The sequence below is a fragment of the Schistocerca piceifrons genome, chromosome 1, assembly GCF_021461385.2.
Source record: "Schistocerca piceifrons isolate TAMUIC-IGC-003096 chromosome 1, iqSchPice1.1, whole genome shotgun sequence".
Taxonomy (NCBI): Eukaryota; Metazoa; Arthropoda; class Insecta; order Orthoptera; family Acrididae; genus Schistocerca; species Schistocerca piceifrons.
This window is the reverse complement of record NC_060138.1, coordinates 1,103,937,393-1,103,951,470: the sequence shown is the minus strand read 5'-3', so window position 1 is coordinate 1,103,951,470 and position 14,078 is coordinate 1,103,937,393. Positions and strand designations below refer to the sequence as shown.

At 39.3% G+C, this 14,078-nt stretch overlaps 1 protein-coding gene across 1 annotated transcript in view; it reads left to right on the top strand.

The window, feature by feature from the left end:
• Window positions 1–12,464, top strand: part of LOC124798829 (putative inorganic phosphate cotransporter) — a 166,509-nt gene extending 154,045 nt beyond the window's left edge. The window contains exon 10 of the mRNA XM_047262363.1: window positions 12,138–12,464. Within this exon, the coding sequence (XP_047118319.1) occupies window positions 12,138–12,169 (32 nt within the window). The 3' untranslated portion in view covers window positions 12,170–12,464. The remainder of the gene's footprint in view (window positions 1–12,137) is intronic.
• Window positions 12,465–14,078: the final 1,614 nt, after the last annotated feature.

Here is a 14,078-nt window from a genome sequence, read left to right as displayed (position 1 = left end):
TGGATCTTCTCTATCTCCTCCGTCAAACCGATCTGGTATGGATCCCACACTGATGAGCAATACTCAGGTATAGGTCAAATGAGTGTTTTGTAAGCCACCTCCTTTGTTGATGGACTACATTTTCTAAGCACTCTCCCTATGAATCTCAACCTGGTACCCGCCTTACCAACAATTAATTTTATATGATCATTCCACTTCAAATCGTTCCGCACGCATACTCCCAGATATTTTACAGAAGTAACTGCTACCAGTGTTTGTTCCGCTATCATATAATCATACAATAAAGGATCCTTCTTTCTATGTGTTTGCAATACATTACATTTGTCTATGTTAAGGGACAGTTGCCACTCCCTGCACCAAGTGCCTATCCGCTGCTTTCCAACATTATGCCTTGATATTTAATTGAGGTGACTATGTCAAACAGCACAGTACTAATGCTGTACATCACACTACTAATGCTGTACTTTAACATAATGGGTTTGTTTTTCCTACTCATCTGCTTTCCTGATGAAGCAACCTTGGGTTGCGAAAGCTGGAAATTTGTGTTTGTGTTTTTAATTGTGTCTATCTACCAGCACTTTATCGTTTGGTAAGTCACAGTATAAAGAAACATTCCACATGGGAAAAATATATTAAAAAACAAAGATGCTGTGACTTACCAAACGAGAAGGCGCTGGTAGATAGACACAATAAAAAACACACAAACACACACACAAATTTCAAGCTTTCACAACCCACGGTTGCTTCATCAGGAAAGAGGGAAGGAGAGGGAAAGACGAAAGGATGTGGGTTTTAAGGGAGAGGGTAAGGAGTCATTTCAATCCCGGGAGCGGAAAGACTTACCTTAGGGGGAAAAAGGGACCATTATACACTCGCGCGCACACACACACACACACACATATCCATCTGCATATATACAGGCACAAGCAGACATATGTAAAGGCCTTTACATATGTTTGCTTGTGTCTGTATATGTCTGAGATCCTGCAAAGCACTCTCTGAGAATTACCTCGAACAGATCATTCGTAAACCCATTCATGGTGGAAGTATATTAGATCTAATAGCAGTAAAAAGATGCAACCTCTTTGAGAATGTCCACATAGAAACTGATGTCAGTGACCATAAGGCAATTATAGTAACACTGATTAGCAAAGTACTAAGGGCACATGAAATGAGTAGAATGATTATATATTCAGCAAACTAGATACAGAGGCAGTGATCATACCTCAGTAAGGAATTCCAAACATTTAGCCATGGTGAATAGCATGTATAAAATGAAATGTGGAGCTATGCATAGGGAGATGCTGAAAGAAATGTGTTTGGCTGTGAAGAGGGCAATGCATGATACCATCAACAACTACCATAGCAGAATATTATGAACAGCTCTCTCACAAAACCCAAACAATTTCTGGTCATATATAAAGGTTGGTCAGTGGTACCAAAGTTTGTGTCAAGACACTCATGACTGAGTCAGGGACTGAAATTGAAGGTAGCAAAGCAAAAACAGAAATGCTGAACTTTGTTTTCAGTTGTATCTTTACAGAGGAATATCCAGAGCTATTTCCACAATTTAATTCTTGTATCACTGCAGAGATGAGTGCTATAAATACTAGTGTCAGTGGCATTAGGAATCAGCTAAAACTGCAAAAATTGAAAAAGACTTGAGGGTCTGATGGAATCCCTATAAAATTCTATACTGAATTTGCAGTTGAGTTAGTCCCTCTTTTAACCATAATCTACCACAGATTCCTCAAACAAAAAACCATACCCAGTCATTGGAAGAAAGCACAGGTTACATCCATCTACAAGAAGGGCAGCAGCAGTGATCCACAAAACTACTGTCCAATATCATTGATATCCATCTGTTGCAGATTCTTAGAACAAGTTCTGATCTCAAATATAATAATGTCTTTTGAACAGAGTGACTTCCTCCATACCTTCAAGGATGGTTTATGAAAACAATGGTCTTGTGAAACCAGCTCATGCTTTTCTCACATGACATCCATAAAAGTGTGGATTGGACCTAACAGGTACTTGCAGTATTTCTTGAGTTCCAAAAAGCGTGAGTGTATGTGATCAAGGAAAATTTGTGACTGGATTGAGAATTTCTTGGTAGGGAAGATGCAGCATCTTAATTGTTGATGGAGAGTCATCAGCAAATGTAGAAGTAGCTTTGCTTATGCTCCAAGGAAATGTGTTGGGGCCCTTGATGTTGACGTTGTATATTAATGACTTTGCAAACAATATTAATAGTAACTTCAGACTTTTAACAGATGATACAGTTATCTATAATGAAGCATATAGTCTGTAAAAAGTTGGACAGACATTTAGTCAGATCTTTACAGGATTGCAAAGTGATGCAAAGGCTGGTAATTTGGTTTAAATGTTCACAAAAATAAAATATCACACTTCACAAAACGAAAAATGTAGTACTCTATCACTACAGTATCAAGGAGTTTCAACTGGAATTGATCAACTTATATAAATACCTACACATAGTATTTCATTGCAATACGAAATGGAATGACCACATAGGCTCAGTCATAGATAAAGCAAGTGGCAGACTTTGGTTCTTGGTAGAAAACTAAGGAAATGCAACCAGTCTGCATAGGAGATTGGTTATAATCACCGCTGCAGTGTATAGGACCCATACCAAAAATGACTAACAAAGGATATTGAACATATACAGAGTGAACTACGCTGTTTATATATTGTTTGCTAACTGGGGCTGTACTGAACTACTAGTGTTGTGGACAATACAGAGAATAATCTTAGATTGAATAAGGATAAGACAGTTGTCATCAAGTTCTTGTTAAATCATAAGCAACTTCAAGGGGACATAAATATGAATCACTATGTACAGCGGAAACTTCTGATAAACATAAATTTTTAGACATTACATGGAAAGAGCATATCAGCTACCTCTGTAAAATGATTAGCTGCAGTATTTAAAACACCTCAGAAATATAACATCATCTCCACCCTAAAATAAATATATTATGGAATAGTATGGATTAACACACTCACATTTGCAATATGGGATTGAAATTTGGGACATGGGACCACAGCCTACATGTGAGAGATATTTGTACTTCAGAAGAGAGCAGTGAGGGTAATTGGTAATATGAGCAGTTGCCAGTTATGTAGGTACTACTTCAACAAGTATAATTTAGTGACTGTGTCCTCGTTGTATGTTCATAAGATAATTATTTTTGTAAAAGAGAATGAAGAAATAAGTGTAACAAATAAAGACATTCACCTCTACAGTATAAGAAGCAGATGTGATTATCATGGGATACAGAGTAATAAAAGAGTTACAGATCACAGTCCACTTGCTGTTGGAAGACAATAATTGTAGAAAAGATTGTCAAATAATATAAAGCAGTTCTAAGGAAATCGTTTTAAGGGCAAGTTGAAACAGTTGTTAATTAAAAGTTGTTTAAACTCACTAAAAGATTTCTGAACTCCATTGCTTATAGCACTGTTTTTCTATTTACATACGGCTAATGTGCTACTTTTATTATGATACGGTAATTTAAATCCTAACAATGATATGGTAGAGGATGGAAATCACCAATAACTTATTTGTTACCAAAAATGTTAATGAAACATACAAGCACAATACAATTGAACAACTTGTAATGGCGCACAGACACAAAGACAGAGGGAGCAGAGTCAAATATCTTAACATCAAAGATGAATGACAGTGTTCTAGTGATCAATGGTCAGCACAGAGCACCCCTTGAGAGGTGTGGAGCATGAGTGCACCCCTTGAGAAGGGTGGAGCATGAGTGAGATGCACAGCAAGTGATGCCATCAATGATAAAATGTCACATCCACTCAGACGGATGAAATTGACATCCATCGTGAGTGCAGGGGAGGTCGTTGGCTGGAGCAATATACATACTCAGTCCTCAAATGGGGATGATGATGGAGAGTTGGCCATTTTTGCTGAAATGAGACTCTTATCAGCATTGGGAGGAAGCTCGGGAGAGTTCAATAGTTGGATGTGCATGGTGGGGGCAACTGTAGAGGCAGTGATGAGATGACAAAGACAAATGTTGCGCTGTTCCTGACCTTGATAGAGAGGGCACTGTACAGTGGGAGTTGGGTGTGAAGAGGTGGAGGCAGGGTTGATATACAGTACATCACTGTTGTCGCACATGTCAATCAAAACATTGGCAGTGAAGTGGGATCCTTGACGGGTATTGACTCACTGTCAGCACACATATCATATGTCAGATCACTGGCAGATGAAGCTGAGGCTGCAGGGATTGGGGAGGGGTCACTGTGTGGTTCCAGAAGGGCTGTAGGTATGGCCTGAGTAAGGTTGTTGGTGAGTAATATGGCAGCTTTCAATCAAGTCACCGAGACTGTCTGAAGTTTGTCATTATGTATGATGTTGAAGGTGTTCTGTGCATGAGACTATGACAGAGTCGTCACAGAGCAGCACATAGTTGTGAATAGCCAGTTCTTCAGGGACAAAACATTGGGTAGAGAATGTGGCTGTGAAGTTGGCATATAACCATGCATGATGTGTGCACATACATGATCAACTGATGCTGAAAGCTCATCATCCTGTAGGGGAGTAAAAGGGACAATGAATTTGGTAGATAAGATGAGGGGCTCCCATACAAGACATCTGCAAGTGATGCCTGGAGATCTTCCTCAGAAGCAGGACATATCCCTGAAATGGTCTGCGGTAGCGGTTCTAACCAGGAACTACCATGGCACATGAGCGTTACTTTATGTGTATGGTGCCATCATTTCAAAAGACCATCACTCTGAATGACATGTGGTGTTATGAAATTTGTCAACAGCACACAGCTCACAAAGTTTTGAGAAGTGCAAGGACTCAAGTTTATAGCCCAGGTCACTTTTAACTAAGGAGGGACAGCTGAAGTGGGTAACCCAGGAATTAACAATAGCGTGGGCAGCTGTTTTGGCCATAATGTTAGAGAGAGGAATGACTTCAACCCACATTGTAACTCGGTCGATGATAGACAGACTGTAACAATAAACATCTGAGAGTGCTAGTGGTCTCATGCCAATATGGACATGATGTAGGTGGCCCTTTGTGATGCTCAGTTGTCCAAGAGTGGGCTGAGCTTTCTGTCTCACCTTACTCCTCTGACACAGGATAAATCTGCATAACCAAGTGCGACAATCATCTTTTATTCCTGGCCAAACAAAACGCTATGATGCCTGGATGAGACAGTCCATGCAGGGATGTGATGATCACTGTCAGCACACATATCATAAGTCAGATCACTGGCAGATGAGGCTGAGGCTGCAGGGATTGGGGAGGGGTCATTGTGTGGGTCCAGAAGGGCTGTAGGTATGGCCTGAGTAAGGTTGTCGGTGAGTAACAAGTTGGCAAGAAGGTAGCTAGGAAGAGGAGGTACTCAGACAGTTTTACTTTGTATACATGCAATAGATACGACCAACTGTCAGAGTTGAGTGGAGAGGAGCCTTGTGTAGCCATAGATGTAGGTAACTTGCAGCAGTCCTCAGCAATTATGAGGCCTAGTTAGTGGCAAAGTCTATCAGAAAGAAGGTTCTGCTGCTAGGTAGTTCCCACGGTAGAGGTGTGGGCCAGCAGTTGCAGGAAGTGTTGGGGAGTGAGTACCAGGTCACCAGCATTGTGAAGCCTAGTGTAGGGTTGGCTCAGGTGACTGAAAGCATAGGGGAGTTATGTAATAATTTTACAAAAGAGGATCAGGTAGTGGTAGTGGGTGGAGCAGGGAACAGTCTCGATAGGGACGGGGAATATGATGTCAGTGGTGACTTGGTTAAGATAGCTCCTCAAACTGGTGGTACTAATGTGCATTTCATGCAACTGTTTCAGCGTCATGATCGGCCTCACCTTAATGCGGCTGTTAGGCGCATTAATGTGGGGCTGGGGAGGGCACTGATGGTGGAGGGCATGGATCACATCTCCGTGGTGCCAGTTGGGTCTATCAGTAGATGGGGTTTCACTAGGCATGGCCTGCACCTCAACAGGTATGAGAAACGGAGGCTGGCTAAGCTTATAGGTGACAGTGTAGTGGGTGGTGGTGGTGGTGGTGGTGGTGGTGGTGGTGGTGGTGGTGGTAGTGGTAGTGGTATCACTCATGGAAAAATTCCTGTAGTAGTTGGTGTTAGAGCTGCACCTTTTTTAGACTGAAGTCAGCTGATAGGTATACCTGCTTAAAGGAAGTGCCTCTAACTAGGGGCTCACCTCCAGAGGATGTAATGTTTCCAATATAAGAAGTATTAGAGATAAAGTTAGTGAACTGCTAATAGATGCTAACTCTGAAATTATTGGTATATCTGAGCACCACTTAAATAATTTGATAATTCAGACGCTTCCTTTACCAGGCTACAGATTAGCTGGCTGCTTCTCAAGGAGTTCCTTGTGGGGTGGGGGAGTGGCTCTGTACGTAAAAAACAGTATTTCATTTGAGACCATAGACGTATCACGACACTGCACTGAACAGATATTTGAAAGTTGTGCAGCATTAGTTGAATTTAGTGAAACTAAACTTCTAATTGCTGTTGTTTATAGGTCCCCTAACTCTGACTTCAGAGCATTTTTGCTTAAGCTAGAGAGGGTCCTTGATTCACTTTGTAGGAAGTACCAGAAAGTAGTTCTATGTGGTGACTTCAATATTAATTTTGTACATGATTGTGCAAGAAAAAGGATGTTGGTAGATCTCCTAAATTCATATGATCTGATGCAAATTGTATTTTTTCCAACTAGGGTGCAGGGGAACAGTAGCACAGTCATAGACAATATTTTTATTCATTCTTCATTACTAGATGGGCATTCTGTTAGTAAAAGGGTGAATGGCCTTTCAGACCATGATGCACAAATTTTAACACTAAAAGGTGTTTGTACTTTAACCAATGTCATATTTAATTACAAACTACGTAGGAAAGTTAATCCAACAGCAATAGAGAGTTTTTCAAAACTTGTCAAGGAACAAGAGTGGCAAGATGTTTATAGTGCCGATAATACAGATGATAAATATAATGCTTTCCATAACACATTTCTCATGCTCTTTGAGAGTTGCTTTCCATTAGAACATTCTAAATGGGGTACTAGCAGTAATGGACAGCCTGGTTGGCTGACTAGTGGGATAAGGATATCATGTAGAACAAAGCGGGAATTATATCAAAATGTTAGAAGTAGTCACAATCAAGCTACAGTAGCCCACTACAAACAGTATTGTAAGGTGCTTAAAAATGTTATTAGCAAGGCAAAAAGTATGTGGTATGCAAATAGAATAGCTAATTCACAGGATAAAATTAAAGCCATATGGTCAGTTGTGAAGGAAGTGTCTGGTCAGCAGCACAAGGTTGACGATATTAAGTCAGTTTGCAGTAATAATATTTCTGTTACTGATAAATCAGATATATGTACAGTATTTAACAACCATTTTCTGAGCATTGATGGTGAATTAAATAAAAATTTAGTATCTACAGGGAATCATATAAATTTCTTAGCAAATGCCTTTCCGAGATTGATGTCTGATATACTCCTATGTGATACAGACAAGAGGGAGATTGAGACAATAATCAAATCACTGAAGACTAGGGACTCTCATGGTTATGATGGAGTGTCTAGTAGAATATTAAAGTACTGTGCTGCACATGTTAGCCCTGTATTTAGCCGTATTTGTAATTTTTCCTTTAGGAATGGTCAGTTTCCTGAGTGATTAAAGTACTCAGTAGTAAAGCGCCTTTATAAAAAGGGAGAAATGGATAATGTAGATAATTTTAGACCTATTTATATGCCATCAGTGTTTGCAAAAGTTATCGAAAAGGCTGTGTATGTAAGGTTAATTGATCATTTTATATCACACGATTTGCTATCAAATGTACAGTTCGGCTTTAGAAGTAGTTTGACAACTGAAAATGCTATATTCTCTTTTCTCTGTGAGGTACTGAACAAAAAGTTTCGAATGCTTGGCGTATTTTTTGATTTAACAAAGGCATTTGACTGTGTTGATTACACAATATTGCTCCAGAAGTTGGACCATTACGGAATAAGGGAAGTAGCTCACAATTGGTTCACCTCTTACTTTAGCAACAGGCAGCAAAAGGTCATTATTCACATTGTTGATAACGGCAGTGATGTGGGATCTGAGAGGGGTACTGTCAAGTGGGGGGTGCCCCAGGGATCAGTGTTGGGGCCGCTCCTGTTCCTTATTTATATAAATGATATGCCCTCTAGACTTAGAGAAAGCTTTTGACAACGTTAACTGGAATACTCTCTTTCAAATTCTGAAGGTGGCAGGGGTAAAATACAGGGAGCGAAAGGCTATTTACAATTTGTACAGAAACCAGATGGCAGTTATAAGAGTCGAGGGGCATGAAAGGGAAGCAGTGGTTGGGAAAGGAGTGAGGCAGGGTTGTAGCCTCTCCCCGATGTTATTCAATCTGTATATTGAGCAAGCAGTAAAGGAAACAAAAGAAAAATTCGGAGTAGGTATTAAAATTCATGGAGAAGAAGTAAAAACTTTGAGGTTCGCTGATGACATTGTAATTCTGTCAGAGACAGCAAAGGACTTGGAAGAGCAGTTGAACGGAATGGACAGTGTCTTGAAAGGAGGATATAAGATGAACATCAACAAAAGCAAATCGTGGATAATGGAATGTAGTCAAATTAAATCGGGTGATGCTGAGGGGATTAGATTAGGAAATGAGACACTTAAAGTAGTAAAGGAGTTTTGCTATTTAGGGAGTAAAATAACTGATGATGGTCGAAGTAGAGAGGATATAAAGTGTAGACTGGCGGTGGCAAGGAAATCATTTCTGAAGAAGAGAAATTTGTTAACATCGAGTATAGATTTAAGTGTCAGGAAGTCGTTTCTGAAAGTATTTGTATGGAGTGTAGCCATGTATGGAAGTGAAACATGGATGATCACCAGTTTGGACAAGAAGAGAATAGAAGCTTTCGAAATGTGGTGCTACAGAAGAATGCTGAAGATAAGGTGGGTAGATCATGTAACTAATGAGGAGGTATCGAATAGGATTGGGGAGAAGAGAAGTTTGTGGCACAACTTGACTAGAAGAAGGGATCGGTTGGTAGGACATGTTTTGAGGCATCAAGGGATCACAAATTTAGCATTGGAGGGCAGCGTGGAGGGTAAAAATCGTAGAGGGAGACCAAGAGATCAATACACTAAGCAGATTCAGAAGGATGTAGGTTGCAGTAGGTACTGGGAGATGAAGAAGCTTGCACAGGATAGAGTAGCATGGAGAGCTGCATCAAACCAGTCTTAGGACTGAAGACCACAACAACAACAACTCTAGTATTATGGGCAACTCTAAAATATTTCTGTTTGCTGATGACACTAGCTTGGTAGTAAAGGATGTTGTCTGCAACATTGACTTGGTTGCAAGTAGATCAGTACATGACCTCAGTTCATGGCTTGTAGAAAATAAACTAATGTTAAATCACAGCAAGACTCAGTTTTTACAGTTCCTAACACACAATTCAACAAAACCTGACGTTTTAATCTCACAGAACGGGCATATGATTAATGAAACTGAACAGTTCAAATTCCTAGGTGTTCAGATAGATAGTAAGCTGACGTGGAAAGCCCACGTTCAGGATCTTGTTCAAAGACTTAATACTGCCATTTTCACTATTCGAACGGTATCGAAAGTGAGTGATATTTCGACACGTAAATTAGTCTACTTTCCTTATTTTCATTCACTTATGTCATATGGTATTATGTTTTGGGGTAACTCTTCCCATTCTAGAAGGATATTTTTGGCTCAGAAATGGGCGGTTCGGGCAATAAGTGGTGTGAGTTCACAAACGTCTTGTCGACCTCTTTTCATGAGTCTGGGTATTTTGACATTTGCCTCTCAATATGTATATTCCTTATTGTTGTTTCTTGTTACCAATATTAGTTTATTTCCAAGAATAAGCAGCTTTCACTCGGTTAATACTCGGCAGAAATCAAACCTCCATTTGGATCGGACTTCCTTAACTCTTGTGCAAAAAGGTGTGCAGTATACTGCTGCATCCATTTTCAATAAGCTGCCACTCGAATTCAAAAATCTTAGCAGTAATCCACACGCTTTCAAATCGAAACTGAAGAGTTTCCTCATGGGTCACTCCTTCTATTCTGCTGAGGAGTTCCTGGAAAAATTAAGATGATTCTCATTGTATCGCTGATAGCATTTGCTTAAACTTATGGACTGATTTTCTTTCACGTTCATGAACATTTATTTTTATCTGTTATTACTTTTTATGTTGTAAGTTCATGTACTGACACGTTCCATGACCTTGGAGATTTGCTCCTCAATTTGGTCCTACGGAACTTGACATTTAAATAAATAAATAAATCACTTGGCATAGAGAGGCAGTAATGAATGCGTGGAGCATGCTTATCAAAGTGTCACACATCATGGGTGTGGGGGAGACCAGGTGGAGGCAACACTTGAGTGTTAAAGAGCATTTTGTGTCCATCATCATTTTGGTTAGCTCAGGATTGTCTGTCTGTAAGTGTGCCAACTCACTCATGTCCAGTGGAGTTGGAAGAAATTGCCCATTACAACATTATTGGACCCATGTGTGTACTGTACATCCATGGAATGCTGCCAGATGAGGTCCATGTGGTGGAGCAGTCAAGGAAGAATGTCCAGTCCAGGGCTATGGCAACAGTTATCAGGACATGCTCCATAAAGATGGTGAATTTGTGTCCCTAGATATTTTCATAGAAGTGTCTGATTGCCTCATAGGCCATGAGGAAATTGTGGCTGAATGTTGACCATTTGTGCTGAGGAGGTGAAATTTTCTTAGAAAAGAACCAAAGAGACTCAGTTGTGCTGCCGATATGCTGCTGCAAAACTGCACCAATCAATGTGTCACTCCTGTCTGCAGTAACTGAGATGTGAGCATTGGGCACCAGGTGTGGTAGTGTGGATGGGGAAAGTCTTGAGTGACTCGAAAGCTGTGATCAAATTGTTTGTCCAAGGCACTATCCTAGCACTTGATGTGTGCTTACCAATGATGGCATTGGTGAGGGGGGTCCCTTAATAGAGGTGGGATGTGGGAGGTTGAAATTTATGATATGGAGGGATCTACATAGTCCATGGTAGTCTGTAGGAAAAGGTAGATTGCGAATGAGCTCAATGCAGTCAGATGTTGGTTGGGTGCAGTCAGACAAAATGATATAACCCAGGGAAATGATGTTATCATGGGTCATTTGTGACTTTTCATGATTGGTTTTCACACCATTGACTTTTAATGATTGGTTTTGACACCATTTTGATGTAGTGTTGCCTAGACCTGTGACAGGTGCTATTCATGCACCTCAATGATAGATGACAAAATCAAAATATCAAGATAAGTGTTTGCGAATGGCAAGTTGAACAAGAGGGAATCAATAAATCTCTGCCACATTTGGACCACATTTTTGAGGCTATAACTCACTGCACAGCACCTGTAAAGCCTGAAGTAATCAGCGGGATTTTTGGAATGTCATCAGTGAACATAGGCTTATTTAGTGGTAAGCCTTGCAGCAGTCCAGGAGACTTAACACCCTTGCATGATTAACCAACTGAGTGAAGTTGGGGTCACTGATGTAATAATTCCAGCTGATGTAGTAGTCACCAACAAACAATTTGTTATAAAAACTTTAATGAAATGTAGAAGCACAATACAACTGAAAAACTCATAAAAGTGTCCAGACACACAGATAAAGAGAGCAGAGTCAAAGATCATAACATTAAAGATGAATGTTAATGTTCTTGTTGTCAATGGTCACCACAGTTATTGTTATTATTCTTACTATTTTATTATTATTATATCTTGCTACATCAAGTGGTCACTTACTTATGTAAACTACTGAGTTTGCAGTTGCACACATTTGTTATAGACTGTATTAAAAATTAAAATACATAGAATACCTCATAAAATAATTACACAAAATTAAAGTTACCAATAACCGATACTGCAAACTGTGTTGTCACTGGCCCTGTTACAGTTATCTGTCAACTAGTTAAAACATAGTTACTTAGCTTGCCTTGGAACATGCACAGGTTTTATGTTTCCACTTACTATAATCAAAATTTTCTACCTTATCTCTGTTACAGGCTCAGTAATAACTCTCTACTTTTCTTTTTTTTTTTAACAGATGATGTCATAGTTGAGACTGAAAAATTGTAGCACTGAAAAATTGTAGCAAGAAGACAGACTGATGGCTCAGACAGAAACAAGAGTATTGGCAGTGCTGGAGCAGCATACTGTTGTATTATGGAGTGGAAGGTAGATTTCACAATGGGAAGGATAAAGCTGGCTGGTATCGCCTGAAATTGCATCCTAATTGCTTCAAGTGCAGCTAATTGTTATCCTCAGATGTAATGAACATTTCTTGCAGCTGCTGAACTTTTATTCCAGTTGCAAAGAAATATTTTCTTGACCTTTTTTTAAAAACCTATTAAATATCAAGAAAGACTGACAACCACAGAAATATTTATTTCCCTGAGCATTCCAGCAGTATGTGAAATGTTGTTTTGTGTGCAACATGTGCAACTGTGACATTTATTTTGGTTGAATGTTTCTGAAGCTGATGTAACAAAATGTACATCTGTTATGGCCAGAAAATAAATATCTCAAAAATAATTAAATAACTAGTTTGTACGACATAATAAGAAGGTCATTCAGAAAATGTAATTCATGAGCATCCACACCACTGCCATTGCACAGTGGCATAGTGAACAACTAGCACAGAGGTGGTATCAACATTTCTCCAAAGATACATTATTTCCATAAATGTAACTGAAGTATCAACTACATATGGTGTGAACAATGAAAATTTGTGCCATATCAGGACTTGAAAGTGTATTACCTGGTTTTCAAAAACAGTTAGCTTAATCGATTAGGATATCCAATCACACCTCCAAGCATGACCCATTCATTCATTCACTGTGGATACTTTTCAACTTATTGTCCTGAAAACACAAACAATGATTCTCCCTTCAGGGATAGCAGAAATTTCTGCAAGAGAGTACCAAATTCTAAACTTGCCACTTTTGATTCAAGTGATTTGGTTAAATTGAAAAGTGTCATCCCACAAGAACTAAATTTGTACGTATGTGAAACAGGTAATTTTTATTTTGGGTGGCAATTTTTTTTAATGATGCTGCTGCCATTTGACTGTAATAATTTTTGTTTTATTGTTACATGTTCCAGATTTTGGACTTAGGCTATTTCAAGTACAAAAACTTATTTGTGTGTCAAAAGACATCAGATTGGTATGAAGCAGAATTCCTTCTCAGTAAAGGACATGTGGCCGTCTAGTCCAGTCTGTCATTAGTAAAAGTGAGAACATCTCTGAAAAGCCTGAATAAGTTGCAGACTTTCATTTCTGGATCCCATAGTACAGCTGTTATATGAAACTGTTAACCAATAAAAAGGTATGTGCCACACTACTGTGTCTAATCAATCATGTAACATAATGTATGCCTGTATGGTCAGAAAATTTGTTGTTCAGGCATAATAGTGTGGTGCACACTTGTTCAATGGTTAGCAGTTTCACATAACAGCTATGCTATATGACCCAGAAATGAAAGTCTGTAACTTACTCAGGTTTCTTAGAGATTTTTTCCCTGCTACTAATTACAGATCTGGACTATATGACCAGATATGCTTTTCTGACAAGGACTTGTATTTCATACCAGTCTGGTGTCTTTTGACATACAAATAAGTTTTTGTACTTGCAAATGGCCTTCAACTGACAGTTTCCCCTTAATATGATGTTCTAGGGTGTTGGACCATGCCTTCCTGCAGCTCGGTAAGTGCTGCAGGTGGGAATGTCAGATAAAACACTGAACATACTAACACACTCAGCGAAGTTAGATCTGCAATTTACTAGAGCCACATACAATCATTGTTATAAATTCATGGGAATTCTGTAATGAATAAAACGCCTGTACATAGATTCTACAAGGAGAAAAGAGCCCTCTCTTGCTCCCCCCTTGAGATTGCCTATGAACAGAAGCAATATGTCAAATGGGGGGCTGTATCTTACCCATGTACAGTTGTAGTTGGATACACAACAACAGAAAAAAATTCA